This window comes from Cryptomeria japonica, chromosome 1, assembly GCF_030272615.1.
Source record: "Cryptomeria japonica chromosome 1, Sugi_1.0, whole genome shotgun sequence".
Lineage (NCBI taxonomy): Eukaryota > Viridiplantae > Streptophyta > Pinopsida > Cupressales > Cupressaceae > Cryptomeria > Cryptomeria japonica.
The window spans coordinates 289,310,636-289,337,911 of record NC_081405.1 but is presented as its reverse complement, the minus strand read 5'-3'; the positions used below and the strand labels follow the sequence as shown (position 1 = coordinate 289,337,911).

General features: G+C 36.6%; 1 protein-coding gene across 2 annotated transcripts in view; it reads right to left on the bottom strand.

Moving 5' to 3' along the window:
- LOC131048839 (protein LUTEIN DEFICIENT 5, chloroplastic) overlaps nucleotides 1-27,276 on the bottom strand; it is a 62,584-nt gene that overhangs the window by 3,799 nt on the left and 31,509 nt on the right. Inside the window, exon 14 of one of the 2 annotated variants that reach the window (XM_057982914.2) lies at nucleotides 8,621-8,681. The exons of the other annotated variant lie outside the window; for it this stretch is intronic. Coding sequence (XP_057838897.1) covers nucleotides 8,621-8,681 — 61 coding nt within the window. The remainder of the gene's footprint in view (nucleotides 1-8,620; nucleotides 8,682-27,276) is intronic. 2 annotated transcript variants of the gene reach the window in all.

Here is a 27,276-nt window from a genome sequence, read left to right as displayed (position 1 = left end):
TGTTCAATACAGCTGACTATGTGGTTTGGCGTCAAGAGGATTATAATTTCAGTTTTGACCGTTGGAGCATTGATGAGACACCAACATTTGGGGTTTGGAAGAGAGATATTCATTTCATCTTGCGCGTGTATAACAGCCTTATGGTTTGGATTCCATGGAGAAGTCAGTTGCTTCATAGGATGTTGCAGTATTTTGGTTGTATCAGAGTGGTGCAGCGTCAGCATGGTGGTTCCCTTTTGAGATTGATTTGGAACCCTGGGATCACTTGGGTTTGCAGTTCAACAGTAGAAGATGAGGAAGCCAATGTTGGCTTACTACTGTTTACTCTCGTGGTGTTCCAATTTAGTTTTTTCGGATAGCAGTTTCTTGAGAAGTTGACAAAGATGGTGCATTATTTGATTGCTTTACTTACTAGTTGTTATCAGGAGGTTTGTTGTGTTGGCATCCAGCAGGGCAGTGCTTTCAGCGGTTGGTTCTATAGATCTCCTAGGTTGACTTGGGACCCTGGGATCATACTCAGTTTCAATTTGGTTCAGCATGGTGATCTTGGGGCTGCATTGAAATTGCTTGAGGACAAGCAATTTTGGGAAGGGCGAACTATAATGTCCCCTTTCTAGCACTCACTATATGATGTCGTAGTTAGCCTATTTATCCATGGTCCCATAGGCTAATCAAGACATAAAAGGGATCTTGAAGATATTTGGCCTAGGCACTTTCAGTTGCAAGCGATTTTGATGTGTTTTGATGAGTTTTTGAGATACTATTTATAGTAAGTCAGTGGCTAGGTCAATGATTCAGTATTTCCAGTGAATTCTTGGACGGCAATTATGTCGGTGGTAATGGTTTAATACCGACTAGAGATTTAATAGTTATTTGGTGATATTTATTATTTAACAATAAAGTTGAGTTATAAAGTTAAAATTAAGTTATTCACTTTATTGTTATTTAATAACTTTAGTGGGACACATAAAGTTATGTGTTATAAATATTAAATGTCCCCTTTCACTTGAAGTACATGGCGCTCATAAAGAGGATATTAAAAGATTAAAATAAAAAATAACTTCATTTATCCCACATTTGCTAGGCAAGAGGAATCGATCTCTTTGGGAAAGAATATAAGGGCAATTTGTATGCTTTTCTGGATATGCTTGGTTTATTATTTTCTCTTGGAGAATTTGGGAGCTTCTAGCTTTCAGTTTCATGCCCTAGGACGGAAACAATTGGGTTCTTTGGATTGGACGAAAACCCACTCCCGTTTATCCATGGATTTATTTCAGAAATCACATTGTTCTTCAATGGTCAGTTTGAGAAGTTATTTGGGCTTCAAAGAGTTTAATTCCATATACAAATGTAAATTAATTATGCTTCTTGGAGATTTATTTGAAAAATTAATGATTTTTTATATTCACGGCATTTGTGGCAGTCAAAAAAAGAAAATAGAGTTTGCTACAGTGTCGTGCTGCAATGAGGTTGCTACAGTAACTCGCTACAGTGGTGTTGCTACAGTTCAATGCTACAGTACTTTACTATAGTGCCGCTGCTACAGTAACTTGCTACAGTGATTTTGCAGATTTTCAGTCTTTCAGAGTGTTGTTCGGGTGAATTTTGTGAGCAGCCCAAACCAAAGTATTGCTGCATTTTTCGGGCATGTTGGATTTAGATAATAGGGGTTATTTTATGAACTGGGTTGTCAGTATTTTATTGAAAAATTGAATATTTAAGCTTGCAAAAAAATATGGAATTTTCATCAGTGTATTTCCTATGTAATGTTCAAATTTTATTGAGTTTATATTAATGCAATATCTTCTATTTTGCTGCAATATATTGCTATGAAAAAACATTGAAATTCATCATCAAAACCATTTGCAAAAACACAATTCAAACATTACAAACAAACACAAAAAAATAAGGGAGGTATAAAAGGGTGTATGTTACAGTGGTGTCAGAGCCAATATTCCAGAAAAAACTCAGAAATCAGTCCTAAGATGAATACATGCCAAGTGTTTGACAAAATGTCAAACCACACAAACTGAAAAAATAAGTGCAGAAAGGACCGGGCTTATTACACTCATCAACCTAAGTTGTTGCGCAGGCCCCTTCCTTATTGACTTAAGTTGATTCACAAGCTCTTGCTTGATGTTGGAGGTTGAAATTTTTCTTTACCTTGATGGTTGATTGATCCTTCAAACTTAATATTTTTTTCACCCTCTAAAGTTAATTGACTTCTTTGTTTGAGGGGGGTAGTGCCCACCCCCCTTCCTTGTTTTTAGAGGTTGATTGATCTCTTAGACTTAAATCATTCGCAACCCCTTCCTTGTTTGTGGAGCTTGATCCGCATCCCCTTCCATGTTTGTGGAGGTAAATTGTCTAAGTCCATCGCCTTAGAATTTCGCTCTCTTCTAAAGATGAAAAGCGAAATGCATAAAAGAGATCTTATTTCCTTAATTTGCAAGGAAGATTTTCTTCCTTCAAAATTGACCCTTCTAACAACCTTGGCAATTCTTGTAAGATTATTGACAACTTCCTACAACCTCAAGCAATTTTGCAACATGACCTCAACCTGACATCTCTTACTGACTAGCAAAGGTTAACAACTAAAGAAACTATCGCCAAGCTAAGAAAACTGAGACACCTAATCTAAGAAAAAATTGGGGGTCCCTATTTGCAATGGGGTGATGTGTTAAAATGTCAAAACAGTCCCAAGTTAAACTTCACTTTCCAAATTGAAATTCATCAAATCTGACGAACACTTCAATACTCAACTCCACAAGTTGGCAGGCTTACCAACTCTTATACCACTATAGTAAGCAACCCTTGTTGCTACTAAATTTTTTGCCTTTCCATCCTGAGATATTTTGTCAAACAATGTGTATGTCTGAAAATGTGACTAGTTTCATATCTCTTCTCTGAGCTATATGAGAACAAATATTTTAACAAATAGTTGGCATGCATTGACAAGGAACACAAACAGTCCACTGAGAGGGGGTGAATCAGTGGATACAAAAATTTGATTTTCTAAGTACTCAGATACTAATGACAAAACCAAGAATGTCAATACAGAGATATTAAACACACAAGCACACAGAAAACATACACAACACCAAATATATGAGGAAAACCCACAATGGGAAAAAACCTCGAGAAAAGCTACTAAAGTCTACTGCTCTAATTCAGTCTCACAATGAAATATGTCTTGATTACAAATTTATGGGCACCAACCCCTGGTCTGAGCACCCACTCAGATGATACACAATAAAGAAATTTCAATATTAGTTACAATTTAAGTACCTCGTTACAAATGATATTTTGTAACTCTCTGTAGTTCTGCACTTCAACATATATTTGTGTTCTTTGCCTCGGCCACTTCAGACTCCTTGTCTCTTCTCTGCATTGCCTTTAGGTAGTGTCTCAATGTGTCTTCATATACACACTGTCTGCAAGTATTCTTCTTTTAACTAATTACCGTTTGTGGTGTTATCCAGTCTTCTGCAACTCTTTACAGAGATTTTCTTCACTTTTGGTGCATACACACTCTCTCGCCCAGACACTACTTGCTCACCCTACTCTCCATACAGTGCATTTTGTTTCAATCATAATGATATTCTCTCTTTTTCTCAAGAAACTCCTGCCATCCTCAAGTAATTGCTCCTCGGGCCACAAAAAGATTTGATCTTCCACCTGCCTTGCAGACTATGTTAACTGCCAAAATTAATCGCATACTTTCCTTCTTTTTGTTTCAAATCTCTATGTTCAAATTCAATTTGATGTTCAACTACTATTTTTAGTAGCTTCACCTGCAGCTGTGCCATGTAGACGTTAATTCAATTGTACATCTCGCGGGAAAGGCCAAGCAACTGAGATATATAAAAAAAAGTCTCTTTGTGCAGTACGGAGCCTCTTCACCAAATGCTCAAATAGACAAAAAGGAACCTCACTTTGCCAAACAGCCTTCATGTTTACAAGTTCACGGGTCAGCCAGGTCAACAGTCCTATCAAACTATCGAAATGACATACAATTTCGGTGAGAGTCACTTTGAGTCTTATCGACACCCACATGTCTCCTCAATGAGGATGCACACTACCACGTTCTCTCACTGGCTTGTCTAATCAATGAGACCTTCACCAAGTCATGTCGATAGTAATCCACAAGTCTCCCACGTGCATATTCCCTCACATGATCAGTGACACAAAGGATATGTCTCATCAATATACAATGTCACTTCGATGAGGTCATCACTTCTAAAATCGAACAGAGTTCTCCCGACTCACTTCAATATCCCCAAGTCTCCTTGATGAGGATGCACTTCACCGCTTCATTGACCAATCGATGAGACTTACTCATGTCACCTCAACGCCCGCTCCATACTCTTGATCAAAGAGACAATCGCATGTCACCTCAATGAGCAGCCACAACACTTCATCAAAGAGACATTGCCATATCAGTAAGACCCGAATCAACTCTCTTTGCTGACATAGTGTCTCATCAATGCCGCTAACTCGAGACACAGTCCAAGTTGGGCGGCAAAAAACATGTGAGCTATTTCTCACTTAAGCTACACTCACCAGTCTATATAAAAACTCAATACTGCCACCATACTACCAATGTGGGATTAATGGTTAAAAGCATTTACAACATAATCTGTTCATTTTGCACCAGCTTTGTCTTTTCAGCCCGATTGCACTAATCGATTCTATGTCCTTTGTCTTCTTTGGTATCTCAAGAAATAGTTCTCCATGTGCCGTGCACAAATCTACAAGCGATCTGTTCACCTGCGTTGCCGTCCAAGAGCTCCTTTGACTTCTCTGTTGTCTGTGATTACTCTAATTGTCTTCTCTGTCCAAATGCAAAACTCCATACTGTGTTCAATCTACTCTCAGAGTGTTCGACATAAACCCATGCACAAGTCACATACACATCAACTCTGTCAACTTAGACTGTATCATCTCTGTCAAGCTGCACTTCATCTCTGAGACACTCAACTTTGTCTGTCAGCAAGACAATACATTGACATCAATGACAATCTAATGCCAACAAAGTTGAACTGAGATGTCTTAGTTCCTTTCCAGTTTACAGAGTCGTAGAGTTTTGCTAGCAAGGTTTAAAATGCTCAGATTTGCCATATAGTTTCAGATCAAATGCATTTCACAAATTATTTAAATCATAAAACTGAAATACACCATTGACTATCAAATTTGCAATAATATCTTGGATATTCAAAAACAATAAAGATATGCAAGAACTGAAACTCCAATGTTAGCCTTCAATGCAAGTTTCCAAATCTGAAAATGGTTCTTATGTAGTGGTCAGGAATATAAAAAAACAATAGCTGGAAATTCAAAATTCAGTTTGTAGATATACTATTATTTTTTTTAGATTGTACTAAACACTGCAAAAGGTTCTCTAAGGCCTTCAACAACTCCTGAAGACTAAGCGTTCCCTTCCCAGATCTTAAATGGAACAGGCAGCAAATGAATCAGGTTCAATTATTATTTTTGTTCTTGAAGAATAACCCAATATCTTCCAGAAATGATGCTTTGGCCTCTACTTGCTCGAAATGTCTTGTGCCTTCCCTTTTGCAATACCTAAGATTCTGTGTCTGGAACCTTTACGCCAAGTATTTAGATGAAGATCAAATCCTTTGCCAGCAAAGTGTATGAAGATAATCCTTGCAAATACACTAAGAAAAAATAAGGAGCATTGTGCCTCAACTACACACAAGATAATTTGTTGGAATCCCACACCACGAAGATAGAGAATGATTTTGCCAAAAATGCGGAAATTATTGGCTAGGATATATTATTGACCCCCTTCAAAAATCCCAAAATATATCTCTTGCGATTTTTGAGAGAAAGAATCAACCCTGTTTCTCTTAAAAACTCCACTCGATTCAAATGCTTATGCTCACCAAGCAGTCTGCATAATATATTAATATTCCAGTGCCTTTCAAATACAACTCTATGGAAAGAAGTCAAACACAATGGTCGCACCAAGTAAGCTATTGTTGCCACTACCATCACAAGTTCCACACAATCGGCCAAAATTAAAGAACCTGAACTAGCAAAGTATGAACTGTACAAATAATACTTCCAGCAAAAATAACTTAAATAATAATTGCCTCTTCTTTAATTAAATCAATTCATAGTGAATCATACAATTTTTGGCTTCAATATCTTTCAGAATTATGGCCAAGATAATTAAAATACCAAGCCAAATCAAAACCAATTGCCCAGCAAAATGTATTAAAATATTAATATTTTTCGATGAAGCACCCAAGCACATTACTTAACAAATGTCTATAAAACGAGTCTTCATTTAAATATCTGAAATTTGTCTGTACAAAGAGACTTAACAAATTTCAAGAAATATCTCAATCAATTAATCAAACATGACAAACTTTTAATGCTCATATGCAAACCCTAGATGAGTTCACCTCTATATCTGCACCAAGAATGAGACTTTTCTTCCCCGCTCAATCCACTCAAAGCCCTGTCAATCCCTGTGTGGAACCGCTCTGGTGAAGCACAAGGGTTTCCGTGCTCAGCTCCAGAAACCTGTAGGGTTTTTCATCCCGCCAACTAAAGTTTGGCTCTCAAGCACAAACAATCTCGTCAGAGAAAACAACTAGCTCTCAATCTTCTAACTTGGTTTTCAAGCACAAACAATCGCGGCAGAGAAACCAACTAGCTCTCAATCTTCTATATCTTCAAATGAGATCCCCATACCTCTTTTATAACCCATCTCAGAAACTTTTGGAAATAATTAATTAAAATCACTTTAAAATTTTAATTTATCTTATTTCTCCAAAAAGTGACTCATTCTAATATTTAATATTTAGGCACTTAGTCACTTTATAAATAATTAATTAAAGTTGTCTTTTAATATATTTTTCTGAACAAGTTAAAATTAATTAATTCCCGAAAATGGGAACATAACAGACTTAGACATTGATTTTATTAACTCATGCATCTTTTATTAATAAATTGTAATAAATCAACCAAATGTTGATATTTATGAAGTGGCGTTGAAACTGGAAATCACTTCTAGTTAATTTTTTACAATTGAAGTTTGTTAGATCCACACTTTGTGGAAGATGTAAACTCTATTTATTCTGTTTCCAGAGAATGTTTTAGGGGTTAGAAATCATGTTTGATGTTACAGATAAACAGATATACAATTTTCAGCATGGATTGCCTATTGAACTTTGTGAGATTTTGATATATTTTCAATTGAAGGATTAACACCTGTATTCTAAACGATATTCTGATCATGGAGATGGTATGATTTACTTTGTTTACCTTAGTTGAATAAATTGGTAAAATCAGTGATTGGATGTGCTTGAATAGAGTTGTCTCAAATTAGTGCATAAAGATGGCAATTCGATTTGATGAGATTGAAACATCTGATGTATACATTTCCTCTGTTGATTGTATCGATATTGTGTATGGTTGTGTGAATAAGAATCAGCATAGAATCAGTTATATGATTTTGCCTAACCATTCAGATCTAGTGAATAGAGTTAAAGTTGCCACTGGCCGTTTAAAATAAATTGCTTTATTTTCTTTTCACCCAATTCTTTTGTTGTTTCTCTAAGAATTAAACATTTAAACAATCTAGAATCACTAAGAGCAGTTGTAATGTTCATGTTTGCTTAAATTTCATGGCATGCATGAGTAACAGACTGAAATTAATTGGAAAGAGACATCTTGCATGAAACTACATTTGCACGAGTTGGAACTGATTGCATGTGAATAGATCCAAGCTTACGTGAAATATGATTGATTACCAGTAAAGGCCCCTCGTATAACATATCACATGGACCACTTAGTTACCCATCACAGTCAAAACCTGACCTAAAAGGAATCTTGGAGTGAGATTCCACTCTTTTCATAAAGAGTGGATGATCTCTGTTCATTCAGAGTTGGTTGTGCTAATCCCACCATCAACAAGAATAACACCAATATCCACCAGCCTTGCAGTAATAAGTAACTGGTGACAACAAAGAAATAAGTAATTCCTTACTTCAAGTAGAAGTCAAAGCGTCACATTTCCAGTGGTGAAAAAGAGAACAAAAATGAAAATTAGATTTTTCAAATCTCCACAATAAGACATTTTCAACAGTATAATATTTTAAATGAGTTGTATTTATAACAAATGATGCTTCTTAATCTTCTTCAAACAACATGAATGTATTCTAGTGATAAAGTAACCTGTGCTTTTTAGTTTCTGGATTTCACAATGTCATTTCCTTATTATATCAACTCTATGTTTTGGGTCAATCTTCTAGACCCCTCTTCTCACTTTAGGAGTTCTATGATATCACAAATATCTTCTACCCTCAAGAGTGGTCTTGATTCTTGAAGATAGACCCAAAAAATTAGTATTATAAAGACATGGAAAACTGAAATCAAGGAAAACAAAAACAAAAAGACAAAATTTGCATATACAGCAACAAAGAATAAATATAATGGATGGAACCATTTTAATTAATTGTATGAGCAAATAAGCTGCCGAGCTGTCTCTAAAACTGTCTCATTACATCTAAAAATTGTAGGAAGCATTATTATCAAGGTCCTAAGATGTTTAGGTACTCTCAAAAAGCAAACAGTTTCTCAAACTTACCTCAAATGTAGCAAACATATCACCAACACATTTTCGAGGCCCCCCTCCAAATGGCAGATAACTGCAACATGGAATGAATTATGGGTCATAATTACAAGATACTATGTCGAGCATTTGGACCTAGACAGATACTAACTCAAATGCTCATGACAGATTCCTCAGTAATGATTTTAATAATGGTGCCCACCTCTAAATTTACAAGAGAGGATTGAAAAAAATCAATTAAGCTTCCAACAGAATTATTGTTTTGTGTAAAACTGCAAAGAATGTGTGTTGTATTCACAAGGCCCACAAACAATCACAAAATTCAACTAGCCCAAACCATGACTCATTTTTAAAACTCTAAACTTAAAAATGTTCAACAAAAAACTTAGGGGATAATAATAAGACTTAAATAACTGCAAATACTGAAGACAAGTGCTAGAACATCTCATATTTCAATTGCCCGCCAAAGATAGTTGATTTGTCCTCCATTTCCAATGATAAAATAAATTTTTCAATCTTAGCCATTGCATTCCCAAAAGGAAGGCAATTTGAACAGGGATAAATAGAAGCATTGCAAACTAGAAGAGAACTATTAAAAGTACATGTTTTGTCCACAAAAGAAAGGAATTGTCCATCGAAATTCAGTGTACACTAATAGAATCAAAGAGTGCTAAAGTCCCTCAGCTATATGATGCAATTGGGTAAATGACACAGTGAGCTACAGTTAGAGGTAACAAGACTTAAGTTGAAGGCGGGGAAGCTAAAGTTTAATATCAAGAAGAATGTATGACATATCAGTCCACCATCCATTAATGTGCAAAAAATAGGAGGTCAATGCTGATTGGCTTTGATTTCTGAATACAAGCTTGGGTGGATTCTTGAACCCTGTGGAATTAGATCACCTGATCTTTTCTTTGCAGTTTGAAATGCTAGGATGGCTCTGGTCCACACAAGTCAGCTTGTGCATGCATAGAAAGGCTGAAAAGCACAAAAGGAACAATAAAACCAATATAAATATTTTTATTTATCTAAATCTAATTGCATCTTTAACAGCAGAAATTCTTAGACAAAGCCAAGCCACATGTTTGCATATTTCCCTCCTAGGAGTATCTGTATCATAATAATAAGCTTAACAATCATGACAGCCAGGTGTCTGGGTGGAGTGGGAAGATTGGTTCCAAGTCATCATGTCATGACCTGATTTTTCATAAACTCTATCATTATTAAATAATTGAACATGGATTAATAGTAGCATAAAACTTTGCAAAGAGACCTTTGACTTATCTGGAAAAGCTTAATTTTTGCAAAAAGAATAAATGAAATTGATATGTTTGATTTTGAAATGCAAAATATGATAAATTACGTATCAAACTGGTATTTGGGGATTAATACGATGCCTTATATAAATGATGATGTATTATTATTTACATGGGCTGACTATTTGATGTTTTCTTGAGTGATGAGTTCGTACAGGTCATCGAAGACGAACATGTGGTTGAGGTAGAGGCTTCCTAGCTTAATGGCAACGGTTGGCATTATGGGAAACTTTCACACACATACACGTAGATATCATAAATGCATAATTTCAATGAATGACTAAGTTTAGAATGAATTTGATTTATATGGATTTTGACTTTATAAAAGTAAATATATTAGTCTTTAGAAATGTTTGAATAGTTTGGGTATGGCAATAACTAAATTTTGAATTCATTAGTAAATGATTATTCTCCAAATTATTTATAGAAAAAAAAAAACATATATATATATATATATGAATTTCTCTAATTCTTGTAAGTCAAATTTAATTTTTTTTAAACTTAAACATGTGGGCAAATTTGGAAAATTTATTTTAAATAATAGATCAACCGAAAGACCTTGAACAACTCATGCTTCACTGGAGTAGATTTTTAATTTTAAAAACTTAAAGTGCCACCTCTTATGTCAATTTCCAAAAAATTAGCTAAATAGCTCAGTAAATGATGGAAAGTGGATGTTGAGGAAAAATTACGATGCATGTTTATTTGTTATTTAATATTCCTGCTAAGAGAAAATAAGAATTAGAAGTAGAAGATAGTTTCATCTAACCGTAAGCAAGTAGGGAGCCAAATAAACAACAGAGAAAACTTCCAGTTACCTCATTAAAAGAGGAAATCACGGAGGATTTGGGGGAATTCATACTCAAGGAAAGGAATATAGGGGGATTCAAATAGTAAACTAAGGACAATTTTTTTGGGGGGGTAGTGCTGTTTTAATCATCTCAGTTTTGCCTTCAGGTGGGAGGCTTCCAGATTCAGGCTTAAATTGATCAATTTCAAGCACACTCCGTTACAGGGGAACCTGGCTTTTGCCTTACCTGGGTGTTAATTTGCTAGCCAACAAAGCAACCTACACTGGAAATCCTCCATCAACCTCAAACTGAGTACGTACCTGTAATACATGTCCTTGCTTGCCAAATAGCTGAAAATAGTATTGTATTAATAAGTTCTTATGTTATCAATATCTCTTTGACTATTATTTTCTCAGAACACATAGTGTTCGATCCATTTAGGTGTAGAGGTAAACTTCCACCATCTGCAACAATATCATTTTTTTCTTGTTTGAGAGGAATGTTAGTTAGCCAATCGTCCTATGGTTTTGAATTCAGTTCTCTTAACCTGCAATTTCCCCCCTTACATGCTAAAAGGAATTGCGGAGATTAGATCTCCTATTTACCGTTGCTTTGCTTGACATATCCTAAGTCAAACCCATTAATTATTTGATTGCAAAACTTCTAACATGTCAATTTCAACATCCAATGTGATATCCCTCTTTGCAATTATTGGAAGGAAAAAAACATATTCGCTTTCCATCTTCTACGTCCTGGATTCCTCCTTGGATGCTGATTTTGGGCTTTCAAATTTGGTTAAAAACCATCAATGTTCACTGACCTATTAAGGTGAATGGCTAGTGTCAGAATCCATAGAACAAGCTATTTCAATTTGATTAACCTATATATCTCTTATCCTTGGCTTAAGAGACTACAGATTATCACTCGCATCGAGCAGGGATCTATGTTGTATGACACATCCAATGAGACATCTAACATATTTCACAATTTGCCATTTTTACATTCATTTTCATCAAATTATTACTCAGAACAATTTCTAGATATTTTTATTAAATCCACAAACAACTTTAGATCTTAGCAAAAGATTTGCAGATAGGGATTTCTAATATTTTGCCTTGGCAGAAAATGTAAGTCATTATGTGCCTATCTAATGTCAGCGATTTGATTTGTTGAGTCATTCGATCCCAGAAATTTGTTGATTTACCCATCGATTTGGGAGCTGGGTTAACTTCCCTAAAAGGAGGGGCACGATGTGTGTGAAATCGCCCTGACTCATGTTTCAAAAGTGAGATCTTTCATTGTAATGTCTAGTAAAACCAATTTGGTTATAAATGAATCCTTAATTTCGTTCAAAATAAATATATAGGCAGTCAATATCTTTTGAAAAGTAAAGCTTTGATGCAAAGCATCCTGCCTACCTGTGGCAAAATGGGAGCATCGAAATAGAATATGGACTTCTATCAAAGCATAATGGAGAGGGGAATTTTGTCAAATATTTAAATGGGGAATTAAAGACTGTGAGCCTTTTGTCAGAATGCCTCAACGAAATGGAATTTATGTGCAGAATGGATTTGTAAAGAATGCTTTACACTTGACAGCCATCACACCAAATTCTACAACCATTGCCAACATCCTTCCTACGTGTAGGAAGTCTGTGGCTGGTAGTTTGTAACGGAAACACCAACAATAGAAGAGAAATAAATCAAGGCAGAACAATAAAAGATTACAGAAGATGGCATCAATGGAATAGAGGAGTGTGGGATTGCATAGAGGGGAATACTAGCCAATAGGGAGGAGCCACGTGGCAAATGAACAGATTGGGGTTACATAACACCATTAAATGAAAATTTGAAGAGCTGCAGTTAAAAGTATAATAAGAAGATAGGGTTGCATTAATTAGAGGAGGGTGATTTACATTGGAGTGGAGGAGGCCTAAGAGAAGGCACCGGCCAATCTATTGTATCAGCTAAGGAAGTAAAATGTGTGAGGCTTTGCATCCAATGAGAAAGGTATTATGAGGTTTAAGGGAGTTGAAATGAGCACAGAGAAGAGTGTGTTGACATGGGCCATTAGAATGTGGGCTTTTGGCATGAGAATAGAGTGAAAGCAAGTGCCATTGCAGAGAATGGTAGCTGAGGCTTGTGCTAAGTTTATGAAATGTTATGTAGGAAGGGAAAGAGGTCAATAGAAGGCCAACACTTGTAAATTAGTGTTTGCAGAATTAATGGAAATAAAACTTTATCAGTTGTTGCAATCTAGTCTCTATTTTATGTTGTGTGCTTGAGTCTTAGAGTTGCAGACCTGAGGGAGTGTTTTCTATTGCATCAGTGGTATCAGAGCCAAAAGTTCTTGAGCGTGCAGACATAAGTGTCGATTGGAGGCAGTTTGCACCAGGCCCTGAGGGTTGGATTGTGTGAGAGATTTGTTGCATGTGTACATGCAACTTGCAAGAACTTTTTAGAGTGTTTGAGGAGTTGAGGCTCCTGCAGGTGTAAACAGATCGCCAAATGTGAGGCAGTTTACATGTGCAAAGACTAAGGGTTTGAATATTTGTGATGAGGTTTTGTGAGGCCTTGAATATGGATAAGAGAAAGAGGAAAAGGACTTTTGTCGTTAGATGGATTCTTAGGATTCCTGGTCTTGAGAAAATCAAAGAGAGACTTTGGAAAATCAGAGAGAAAGAACAAGAAGAAATAAGGGTTGGAATGATAGAGTTGAAGAAACGGGTGAAAGAAATAGAAGAAGAGTTGGAAAGGAGAAGAGCCCTTCATCACAAAAGAGGTGATGGTGATTTTTATTATTCTAATGATGTTTCAGTTGCAAAAAAGAAAGAAGATGCAAAAGAGTGTCATGGATGTGACATTGAGGAAGAAGAAGATAATGAATATGAAGAGATCAGTGAACCTGAAGAGGAAAGTGAGAGTTATCTTGAAGAGGTAATGACATCAAGTGTTGCAGATTTGAGCAGTGCAGCGAGGAGCGATAATGACATCATATTTGGTCAAAGGTTTGAAGATGAAGGTGTGATTGAAGAAATGCTTGAAAAAGGTAAAGGTATAGAAGACAAAGTAGTTTTTGTGACAAGCCGAGAAAATGCTCAAGATGTGGAAGCTAAGACGATGCACTTCAAGGGTCCCTTGTTTGATGACCAGATTAATGGAGATGAGGACGTCATCTTGAAAGAGGTGATTAGAAGAATCAATAGTTTCTTGGAAGGTGAACTTGAGAAGAAGGAAGATACTGTAGTAAAAGAGGAACATGTTGGTTTTGCCAAAGCTAACCATGAAGAAGTTGAAAAAGATGACCTGTTGATGTGTATTGAAACAGTTGACAAAGAAAGGGATTAATTGATTCTAGGTGGGGCAAAGGTTGTCAAAAAAGGTGAGGTTGAATCAAATATTATTGATTTCTTTCATGTGTATGAGAGTAAAAAGGTAGAGGACATAACTGTAGTAGTTGATGACTTTGTTGAAGTCAAATTTGAGAAGCTTGATGAAGAGGTAAACTTTTATTAATTTTGTAATAAAGAATTTGAGATGGATTTTTGTGTTGAAGTATTTAAAAGGGAGGATAATGAAATGACAAGGCGGAATAAAAATGTTGCATGTTTGTATGTGGAAGTTGTGAAAGATTGTGCAAGTGAAACTTGGTGGAGGTGGTCGGTTAGTGGTGGATTGAAATCCTCAGAAGAGGGGAAGACTAGAGAGGATATATGGTGGAGGAGGCTAGTTGATGGTGGGTTGGATCCCACGAAGGAAACGAAGAGAGGAAAGAACCATCGGCGAAGGAGGAAGGTACATGTGGATGCCAATCCACGAGAGGAGCGAAAAGTGGTAAGTAGTGTCACAAGAGGATGGTGATAGTTGTTCCAGCGAGATGTTGAAAGAAAAAGGAAAAAAAAGTCATATGTGAAAATTGCCACAGCGATGGCGTTTGCTGCAGATTGTTTGCAATCTCAAAGGGTGATTCTATCCATAGTTTAAAGACTTGTGGACTCACCACGGACTCGCGAGTCCAGTGGCTCCACAAGTCAACTCGCCAAGGACTCACAAGGCGAGTCCTGGCGAGTCTTTTTGAAGACTTGTGAGTCTTTCTCATGGACTCACACAAGTCAAATACACAGACTCACGAGTCAATTACACGGACTCGCGCAACCCAATTATGATGCCCAACAACGTTAAAAAGTGATTTTTTTTGCATTTTTTCATTCATTTGCCTGAATTTCTTGGTGAAAACAGGTTTTTAGGGTTTGAAGGAGGAGAAAAAAGAAGAATCATCTCACCATTTAGATACCACAACACCCACTGCTACTACTTCTAGCTCAAGGCCTGAAAAATTGAGCTATATTAGGAGAAGTGCAAAGAGGAAGATGTAGTCTTCTCTTTAGTTTGTTTGTTTTTGTTTTTCACATTTGGAGTTGGTCATATCATTATATGTAATTTTGTAAACATTTATAAACTTATGCTGCTATTATACATTTTAGAGTTTGAAACTATGAGTAATGAGTATGATTCTATGAGTATGAATGATGAAATTTCAAATATTGAGTGTTTGGAGATCATATGACATGTGTAATGTTTCAATTATGGCCCTTATGTTCTCTACATGTATTAATTTCTTTATGTTTTTTTGTAAAACTACGTTTTGTTTTTTTTGCTGAGTCTTTCGCGAGTCTTTCACGAGTCCGAGTCCAAGTCTAATTTTTTGGTTTGCCGAGTCCGTGGCGAGTCCAAGTCCAATTTTTTGGTTTGCCAAGTCCGTGGCGAGTCCGAGTTTTAAAACTTTGATTCTATCACTCAACTCCACTTTTGTGAGCCTGTGCTCACAAACTTTCTACCCTATGCGTCTAATGCAGAGCATCCTGCCTACCTGTGGCAAAATGGGAGCATCGAAATAGAATATGGACTTCTATCAAAGCATAATGGGGAGGGGAATTTTGACAAATATTTAAATGGGGAATTAAAGACAGTGAGCCTTTTGTCAAAAAGCCTCAACGAAATGGAATATATGTGCAGATTGAATTTGTCAAGAAGGCTTTACACTTGGCAGGCATAACACGAAACTACAACCATTGCCAACATCCTTCCTACATGTAGGAAGTCAGTGGCTGGTAGTTTGTAACAGAATCACCAACAATACAAGAGAAATAAATCAAGGCAGAACAATAAAAGATTACAGAAGATGGCATCGATGGAATAGATGAGTGTGGGACTGCATAGAGGGTGATACCAGCCAATAAGGTGGAGCTGCATGGCAAATGAACAGATTGGGGTTACATAACACCATTGAATGAAAATTTGAAGAGCTGCAGTTAAAAATAAAATAAGAAGATAGGGTTGCGTTAATAAGAGGGGGGTGATTTGCATTGGAGTGGAGGAGGCCTAAGGAAAGGCGCCGGCCAATCTGTTGTATTAGCGAAGGAAGTAAAATGTGTGAGCCTTCGCATCCAGTGAGAGAAGTATTGTGAGGTTTAAAGGAGTTGAAATGAACACAGAGAAGAGTGTGTTGACATGGGCCATTAGAATGTGGGCTTTTGGCATGAGAATAGAGTGAAAGCAAGTGCCATTGCAGAGAATGGTAGCTGAGGCTTGTGCTAAGTTTATGAAATGTTATGTAGGAAGGGAAAGAGGCCAACAGAAGGCCAATGCTTGTAAATTTGTGTTTGCAGAATTAATGGAAATAAAACTTTATTAGTTGTTGCAATCTAGTCTCTATTTTATGTTGTGTGCTTGAGTCTTAGAGTTGCAGAGCTGAGGGAGTGTTTTCTACTGCATCGAGCTCACAACAAATACCTTATAGAATATTCAACAAATTGTGATTTTCAGAACTTTCGCAGCACACGCATCTTAGTTTAGTGTCCCTTATAGCTACACCTAAGTGAATTGAATTGCCTTTAATATAGTAGTGGCTCTCATGTTCAGTCTGACTATTAAAATCTCATTGTTTGAATACCATTTATGGGCATGGTTATGTATCAAGTCATATCGATGCCAAGTTGTCCCACCATGACACTCTGCTAGATACTTAAACAATTTCCAGCAATTTGAGGTAGTTTAAAGAATTTTGATATGACCATATTTGACTCGCCCTCCAGCTATTGTAAGAACTTATGCATATCTTATTCCATATTATTAAAAGTCTGTGGGTAAGATATAGAATTGTGTGCGATGCCTGTTCTGGAAAACATCTTATAATATAAGAAATGCATTATCATGTTTAACAGTTCACTCTCTGTTTTCCTCAGATAATGTAATTTCTTCAATAATATAGTTGCTTGACTGTGAAGCTTCTTGGAACATAATATAATTCTCAGAATTTAGTTTAAAGAATGTTCTCTGCAAGAATGTCAATCCACGCCTGGAACTACAGTTGAAACTGAATTCTATCATTATCATCTGGAACAAGGAAGATGAAGAGAAGAAAAGTAAAAAGTGATCCAGAGAACACTAACAAAATTGGAATAACAAAAAGTTTGAAATTGCTGTTGGAAAAATCTGTTTATGAAAAATACAAACAAATTGTGGCTGCAGAAAAGATGCTTAGAAGGTGCGCTGCTAACTTCATTTGTGGATATCTGAAGGATCCATACAATCATCAGTCTACAAACTTTACAATCAATGCACTCTGTAAATAAGAGTTTTGAAACGATTTGGCAATATCATTTTCTCCCATTTATCGCTGCCTTGAGGATGCCTTGAACTCTCTATATTCAATTTTACTCAGAAATGGCCTATTTGTATCAGCCGTGATTTCTGATAAGCAATAGAGACCATAATTTATTTTTTCAATTGATTGACTTACTGTACACTTCCACAAAATAATGTGGCATAAAGCTAAGGTAGCTAGCGACAACATTGTTTATATTCATTTGTCTCTTATTTTATTTCAAACACAAACCATTGGTGTAGTGGCCAAGGCATTTAGTTGGGATCTTCAAGTTGTGAGTCCAAATCCCACTAGTTGCTTATAGCTGTTTTCTTACTTTTGTCAATAAATGTTTTGTAGAATGGATTATTTAAAGCATGTTTTAGAGGGAATTTTATCAATGTTATCAATGTAAGTATTAAAGGGTTAATAGGAGATAATTTAAGATGTTAGTATTTTCATTTAAAATATTGTATATAATTTATTGAATTATTTTGTGGAGTAAGAAACTATGTCATTAAAAATTAATAGTATGATCATTAAGTATAGTCCTGTTGTGACCTTTTCACACATCACCCCATTGCAAACGAGGCCCAATATTCTAAGGGTCAAAAGGTCAAAATTCCAGACTAGAGGCGCTTTTCCCCTCATATTGCTAACTACCCATGATTTTCCCCCACTCAAAATTCGGACTAGACATGAATTTCCCTTGGAATCCAAGTATGCCTTATTTTTCCACCATTCAAAATCCATACGAGGGGTAATTTTCCACCAGATGATTGAGAATTTTGGCCAAGTGTTGGAGATTTTCCTAACAGCTCACGTTATTCCCCTAGGGAGTGTGGAGGAAGTTGTGGATGACTTTTATGATGATTCCTAGCATGGATCGATTTTCCACCAGGACTTTTTGTGACGGGATTTCATAGATTTTTATGTGGATAGTGATTCCAGACCCTAGGCGAATTTCCATTGGGGATGTTATGATGATTTTTGTGTCCGGATGACTGTCCAGACAGGGGTCGATTTTCCCCTAGGATGATGTTTGTGCTAACTGATGAATTTTTAGTTGGGATTTTTATCCCAATAGGGGTCGATTTTCCCTTGGACCCAATTATGCAAAGTTGATGAAGATTTTTTATGGGATTTTTGTCCCTACATGGTGCGATTTCCCCTTGAAGGGGGATATTTAATAATTTTTAATGATTTTTTATTGGGATTTTATCCCAAGTAAAATCGATTTTCCCCCAAGTGGCCATTTTGATTCAAATTTTGAAATATTTTAAATGAATGGGCCCCAAATTAATTGTTTTTACGAAGTGCAACGATTATTTAAAAAAATAAAAACCAATTAATAAATGATTTGCATTGAGCATTTAATAATTTTCACCTTCTAGAAGCAAATCGACTTTTGCCAAGCAAGTATAAATACAAGCATTTTATCCCACATTGACTGTGTGGTGAAAGTTAAAGGTGAAAGAAGTTTAAAAGGAGGAGGCCAGCATTATTATATTATTATATTTGCCAGGGGTAATTCAGACAAGCGAATTTTCACCAACTAGCGAATTTGGTTGAGTGTCAAGTTGACACCATTGAAGGCTGAAGTTGTTTCCATTGATCATTTCCATCATTTCCAGCCTTAGGCGATTTGTGTTGGCTGCCATTGAAAATCATTTCACATCATTTTTTTTTAGACTTGGCGATTTTCCTTGGGTGGTGCCATTTTTGGAGGAGGAGATTTTTACTGTTTTTTGGAGGGGTTTTCACCTCCAATTGTGGCGATTTTATTCCTTGGGTGGTGGCGCCATTGCTGGAGGCTTGCTGATATTTGTTCTCAGACCTGAAACACGTCATTTTTTCAGACTTGTGCGACCCCATTGCTAGCTGGAAAATCAATTTTCAGACATACATTTCGTTCCCAGCCAAATTCCACCTAAGGCAATTTGTCCAAACGGCTGATTGGAGTTGTTTTCAGTCAATTTTCAGAGCTATCCGTCATTGTTGCAGGTCTGAAACTTCATTGCCAAGGGGCTGTCCTCAGAAAATTTTCATTTCCAACCACTTGTCAACCTTGGCGATTTCATTTGGGAAGCATTTTTGCTTCATTCCAGGGCCATTTTCTGAGTTTATCTTCATTCCTAAGGGTGCTGGTAAGACTGAAAATTCTACTTGCAGACTTGTCTTCGGACTAAGTTTTCATTCCCAGCCCTATATACATACTCAGATTTTCCCATGTTTGCCTTGGAAAATCGATTTTCATCAAGTTTGTGCATATTTGGGTGATTGCAACATGCTTTTAGAGATTAATTTGTGAAGTTGCAGGTTGTCTTCAGACTTGTTGGCAGCCATTGTTGACCTTGGAAGGTGTCTTCAGACATAGTTTTGTGTATACTCCTTTGCACTCTAATTTGAATAAAATTTCTAAGTATAAGGAGGTGTCTTCAGACTTTGGTCTGAAAATTATTCATTTAAATGAATTTCATGAGGGTTTTATACCCCAACCGTGTCACATTTTGCATTCAATTGTTGAAATCTATTGAGAATGTGGATTATTTTCCTGATTTCCATACCCAAACTTGTCTAAATCATTAGGAAATCAAAAAAAATTCAGGAATATTTTCCGAGGTTCTAACTTCTAGCTTCATACAAGTATGATGTTGAAATCCGAACTCAAGGAAAGGAAAGAACAACAGAGGATTTTTGAGACGGGATTCTATCCGGAATCCAAGATGTCATCTAGATGGAAGGAGATTACAGACACGAACATGCATTTCCTGAACATGAGCCAAATGCGACAGCATATGTTCGGAATTGGAAGCTAGATTCCTTCCCCAGCTTATGTGAACGTTATGAAGAGTGACATTTATCAGGCCGTTGGATTTTCGCAATCCATAGTGTAGCGAGCTTATCCTGGAGTGTGCACGATGCTATGATCCTCACTCCCAAATGATCAAGACTCCTAAGGGTGTCGTCATTGCCTACCTTACTGAGGTGTTTGGAATTCCACGTGGAGCAGACATGAAAGATATATCTAAAGATGAATATGAAGACTGATATAAGAAGATGGATGCGTGCAAGACCATAGTGAATAAGGAGTGGATGATTGATCCGAGGACTCATCATTCCAAGGCTCCCAAGACACTCATGTGCACAAACTTCAAAGATGAATACAGTGATTTAATATTCCTGCTTAACCGAGTGATGGGGATGCCGCAGGGTGCAATATACGATGGATGGATGTTCTATTTCATCCAGGATTGTCTAAAAGGAACGTTGATTAATTGGTCTAAAATTATATGTGACAATCTGGATTTTCAGCTGAGGAATGTGGAGCGATCCAGGTCACTCGCCATGACTTCGTATTTGGTACATCTACTTGCACGTTTTGTTACCTACAAAGGATTGATATGCAGAGGTGAAGTCGGGAATGGACAAGGACAATTCAAAAGTTATGAGTGCTATCCACAGCTGATCATGTATCGAATTGAAGACTATAAGAGAGTGAATGATGCATTCACTATGTACATAACGCGAATGTTGCAAGGTGGAATCCATAGGAGGTTGTCCAATCAGGCAACAGAGCTAATAGTAAGAAATATGGATCGTGCTATATACAGTTTCCCACTTTCACATACCTTAGGATTCATGGATATCAATCCGAACCTAACAGGCTTCCTAGGTATCCTTCTGACAAAATGATCTTGTTGGAAGTGGTGAGACAGCTTCTGGAGTTTGATTCTACCCAGAAGGAAAAGCATAGAACGGGCATGTCATTTCGTATTTCAGTTGGGAAGACATTGGAGGTTTGCCAATCCGCCTTAGCAGCAAGCACAGCAAGTGAAGAGCTTGCATTCTATCGATTTGCAACATACAAGAGAAGAGAAAGATTTGATCCAGATAAGAAAGTTGGAAGGATCAAGGGAGATAAGTTCATCCACAAGGTAGACATAGAAGATTATTGGGCTAACCTAATGGACGAGCAAGTAGTAAAGAGAAGAATGTGGTCCAGAATGTCAGTGGATTTCATGAGGAAGTGTGGACTTTTCCTCATTCTCGATCAAGTGTTGGATGATAAGGATCATACACATCCACAATATGAGAGCGAAATGAAGTGATTTTATTGCCTAATTGGTCAGAACCAGAAGAAATAGATTTGAATGTATTGATAAGAAAGGTCTTCAGTTTCTCCCAAACATGGGTGGATATTCAGATGAACAAATTAGTTGATATGGGTGTTGCCTTCACTTATGAAAAGATGAAACAGGAAGAATCTGCTTCTGAGGATGATCAAAGGACTATCAATGATATCAGGATTCATGCGGATGAGGAGAGTCAAGCTTCCAAACGAAGGAAGAACACACAAGAAGTCAAGACTAGAGGGAAGAAGATTGAGGAGGTCAAGAAGAAGAAGCAAAAGACTACTATGCCTTCGCCTATCATTCCTTCACCACCTCTCAGTGTCTCATCAATCAAGGAAGTTGAAATACCAGAACAGAACAGGGAGTTTGAGCAATGTTCAAACATAGTGATATTACCAGATTTACATGCCACAACAACATCTGCTTCACCTAATGAGAATGATGATCAGTCGGGATCCCCTACTGTCCTTTTGGAGGTTAGTTTGGGAAAGAATCTATACAATTTGACCAGGGATAATCCTGACGATGATGATGATGTTATCTCGACATTGAGAGAGCTTGATCGAGAGATGTGTCTCGATGATGGTATGGAGATGGCTGCTATTCCCGATTGGCTGATGATGAGTATGGAGAAATGTAAGAAGATGGTAGAGGCACAGCCTATTGATGATAATGATGACTACTTAGCTAGGAGCAATAAGGAGAAAGAACCTAGGAAAGCTGAGATTTTGTCACACATAGCTAGAGATGAGACAGGAATGCGGATTGCGCAAGTGGTTGTTCCTATTGGAGATGTGACGGCGGACATTGCTACTCCCATGGATTTCCAGATTACTTTAGTTGCCCTTGGTCGTACCACAAAAGAGCAGGAATTTCAGGAGGTTAGTGATACCCTCAAGGCAATCAATGCGAGATTGAATAGTGAGATAGAGAAAAGAGAAATATGAAGCAGAGAATATCAGACTTAGAGAGTACATTGCAAGGATAAGGCGTGAGAATCCCACCTTTATTTCCCCTATTGCGATTGATCGTGGACTACATACATGTTATGAGGCAGCGAGAGATACACTCTCGGAGGTGGAGAAATGGATAGAGGATACGAAGAGACAGGTGGATGATTTCCTCACTCACTTTGTCCAAGCTTTTGATAGGACAATAGGGCTCATATTCAGAATACAGTATTTGGAAGGTGTTTGGGAAGAATTCTGACCCATTCAGGAGAAGACCATTCCATGCCTTAGAGCTTTGAAGAAGGTTCCTATGTCCACGTTGATCAGGGAGAATGTTGTGCACAATGGAGATAGATACAATTTTCATGGCTGGTATTGTTCGTTAGCCATGAAGAAATTCACTTATGAGAGCGCACAACAGAGTTGTGCAGAGATGGAAGGATCTATTCATGATATTCAGTTGAAGATCCTTGCCTCAATTGAGGAGTTATTGGGAGTTGATGTCAGTGAAGCCAATGGGTTACACTTAGCAGAATTGAGAGACAAAATGAAATTCATGTACTTCAATCAGTTGGACTCTTTGAAGAAGAGTCAGATCAATGATTTGGTCTCTTTGTTGATTCATGTTCATGATTCGCAGAAGCTTATGCCAGATTGGGAGAACACTTTGGATGCTTGCTCAGATGCATTGGACGTGATTGATTTACAGCAGGATACCTTACCCAGCATTTGCAAGGAGTTAGATTTTGTATTGGTTAGATTCTTGGAGTATGCTAGGAGAGAGAGATGCAGGACGGAATCTTCTAGAAGATTCCCTATTTGATGACAAGGTATCTTTCTATTGGGCCATATGTTGGTGGCACCATTTTTTATGTTAACCCTAATTAGGGCAATTCTAGGGTTTTGTTGGCATGATCTTGGCCCTTGATTTAGTTTTAATCTTGGCCATCCATTTTGTATGAGACTCTATATAAATCTCATTGCCTCTCATTTGTAAGAGAGAGAATATGTAGAATTGTTGGTATATGCTGCAGCTTTTGAATATAAATCATTGTTCGACTTGACGGTGATTTTGTTTTTCAAGGGTTGTCTTGCATTCAAGGTTCTCAATTCCTCCAAGTTAGATTAGAATTTGCTTTCAATGTTTGTTAGATTGAATGAAAGAATTGTTGAGTATATATGTGTGGAATCCATTAATCCATACCACTAGCCTCTTGTTGATTGTAAGTGTGTCGTGCGTGGTCACCTGGGAGTTTATGCAAGCTTAACTTCAATTATTATGCATCCATTGTTATGCATCAACTTGGATGGTCTCAATGTTTGATGGTAATAATCTGAAAATCTATGAAGTATACCTTAGCTGATTGCACTAAGCTCGTGTCAAAATCTGTTCAATTTGATGGTGAGGCCTTGCCTAGTTTAATTCCACTAAATTTGTTCATCATTTCCTACATTCCCAAGTTTAGAATAGATTTCCTGAACCCTATCCCCTTTTGTCCTTTTTTAGTAAGTCTTGTTAGACTTAAGTCCAAAACTACATTGCCAAATCATAAGTTATCAGCACACCCATTCCATGTTCATGATAAGCAGAGTTAATTCGAACAATTGTGTAAGTCCCCAAGTGAAAACAATAATTCATATCAACAATTGAGTTACCCACTCGTCAAGACCTGACTGTAGAAACCTTGGAATCATTTTAGTTGATCTTACTCTTAGCATTTGAGGTGATTTTATTCAAGAGAGGGTAAAGTACTTTGGTATTTTATTCTAAATGTTATGTGCATAAAACACACATCAACAAGTCCTTACTAGGGATAATTATTTATTTATTTTACATATGGTTAGATCTTAATTGGTTTGTTTTTTTTAATCCAAGGGGTAAATTTCATTTAAATCATAAGGTACACTATTAATGGGCAAGTCTCGAATATGGAACAAGGGAGGGTAAATCTTGACACGTAATTTACCTGCCGGTAGTTGGCTTAAGGCTTTGGCCAAAGTAATTAAAATCAATATAATGTTATTGATTTCTTTCTTACCTCTTGCCATATCATGAATATAGGACTACATAGTCATAGGTGATATGTATGTTAGTTATAATCATACTACACTAGGATCCCATCCATCTGCTGGTTCCAGTTTAATAGGGGCTTCGTGCAAGGGTAGGGAGCTCATTGGGCACCGGGGAAGCAGTTGCTTCGTGGTTGGGCGGTTAATGCTCCTAGGCCACATGTTCATCTCACAGGAGCAGATGGAGAGAAGTCTGCAGCAACTAGAGCCAGCTCCATAAGTACCTTTTATTAATCATATAATTGTAATTTGACCATTGGTCATTGTATATTGTATATGTAATAATTCTCAACACCAAGACCATATGTATATGTAATTCAACCTATATGGTCACATTTGTATTATTTATCGATAAATGAAGAATTTTGTAATTTAACACCTCTGATGTATCGTGTCACTTGATTTATGTAATTCTTGGGAAATAATGTTAAATTTTGAATTGTCATTTATGGAAATTTTAGTCTTTACACAACACATCAAGGCATGTAAAAAATAAATTTCAACTCTCCATGCATATGATGTAAAAGGTCCTAAGTATATAGAGTACACAAAGAGATAAGTTCAAATTAAGCGTTTTTTGCCAATTTGTTTCCAATAACACAAATGAAAAGGCTTATGTATGTATAGCACACAATGAGATAAGTTCAAATTAAGCATTTTTTGTCAATTTGATTCCGATAACACAAAAGAAAAGGCCCATGTCAATAGAAGTTGTTTTAGAATTTAATTAGAAGAAAAGTTCGAAAAAAAAATGAAAAACAAAGCACTTTTGATTGACAATAAAAAAGTTTTCTCACCTCAACAAATTGACAAAACAAATTTTAACAAGCTAGACTCAAAAAGAAATAAAAAAATGTAGACAATCCTAACTAAATTGGTTATATTCATCCTTTATTATTCTCAACCCTCCAAATGAAGCAAGTTTGAGACACAAAGAACAACACATCAAAATGATCCTTGTTGCCAATATTCATGCACATCAGAGAATCAATTTAATTTTTCTTAAATTTACTCAATTGAACCTTCTGATCCTAAGGAAAAGCTACAAAATCATTTGAACATAAGAAGACTTATGGTCCTAGTTACGCCTACACTTTAATTGTGTTCAAGCACATGCAAGAAACTGAGTCCTCTTAGAACCTGACACGTCACTGTTGTATATAAAAATATACACATCACTAGAGTCTTTTTGAGAAATCTACTATGCCAGATATGATGCCAAGCAATCCATTACAGTAAAATAATTAGATATTATAGGTTTTCATAATCCATAATGTTTGCAAGAAAGACTTCTAATTCTTGGAATATTGTGACAAAAGCAAATGAGTAAGATAATCAATTTTGCACACGAGGCCAACCTTCCAGCACGCTAGAGATTTAAAGCACTTTACGTCTTTCGATTCGGACATCATTTAATACACATTTTCAATCCAGGAAACAACTATAATGTTTACTTTAGCAGATGGAGACCTGATTTGGGATTAGTTTGCGTTTCAGCAAACCGGTTAGCAAATTCAAATTGTAGCATAGTGTTTAATGACTACTATTTGGCTGTAGGTTGACCACTACCATCAGTGAGCAAGGCATGTTGATTGTTGTCTTTGGCTGGTTGACTAAATCTTGGTTGTTATCATTGTCTAAATCTGCTTTTAAATGCTTTTGTGTGAAATGAAAAGAATTTAATAAGTTAAAAATGCTAGAGAATGGCTATTATATTACAAACACTGTAGGCACTTTCCAAGAAAAATCTACTGATGTGAATGTCCTTGTCTCAAGTTGAGGCTTAAAGCAGGTATAATATCTTTGTCCTATAATGCGGCCCAGTTCTATTATTGAATAGCCTTGTCCCAGTATAAAGCCCCATTTATATCATTGCCTGAGAGGAACATCCTTGTCCAAGACGAACCAAACTCTGCAAAAAAATCAACCCCTACTAAATATGTTATTCTCATTTTATTGTTTTAGCTAAAGACATTGTAAAAGAAGAGTTGGTTAGAGTCTCAAAAATGCCTCCATATCAATGAGCATCAAGGGATGCCCATCTTTGGGCATAATCTGGTGATTGTCTTCCTTTACAATAGACTTCTAGATTTTCCTCAGTATTTGCCTAATGCATTACCAGTGTACTTATATTTATCATTGTCTGCAGGTATTTGAAAAGTGAATGATCCAGGATCCATACCATGAAGAACCACTTACAATACCAAAGAAAAGTCCCCAAAATGCACCTCTGAGGAACATCATTTAAATAACATTGGCATCACATTAAATGGATATTTGAAAAAGATGACTCCTGCAAACTACAAACAATATAGAAAATGTTGTTAAAAGATTTGGAATTAACTGTGTATATACTTATAAATCTCTGACCGAATGACACAACTTTGTGCATAGAACCTCAAAACTTTGAAACGGAAACAAACAAGACCTAGATAAGAAAACATCATGACAGCCCTTTGACATGTTGACAACACAAGACTGACCAAACATGAAAATCTAGGCCATAAAATTTGAAAATCTGAAACCCAAGAAAACATTAAGAATAAAAGCTATTCCATTTTTTGTTAGTGCTTGCTATTGGAGCCTAAAGGACTTCATGATGTCGGCCTGACTTTTATTGCACATTTTGGAGCTTACTATTATTTTGGGTTATGCATGCTGACCCTTTTTTGGTACATAACGTTGCATCTACCTTTATTTGTGAATATCTATAGAAATTTAAATGGCATTTAACAAAAAACAAATTTGTATTTCAAAATCCTT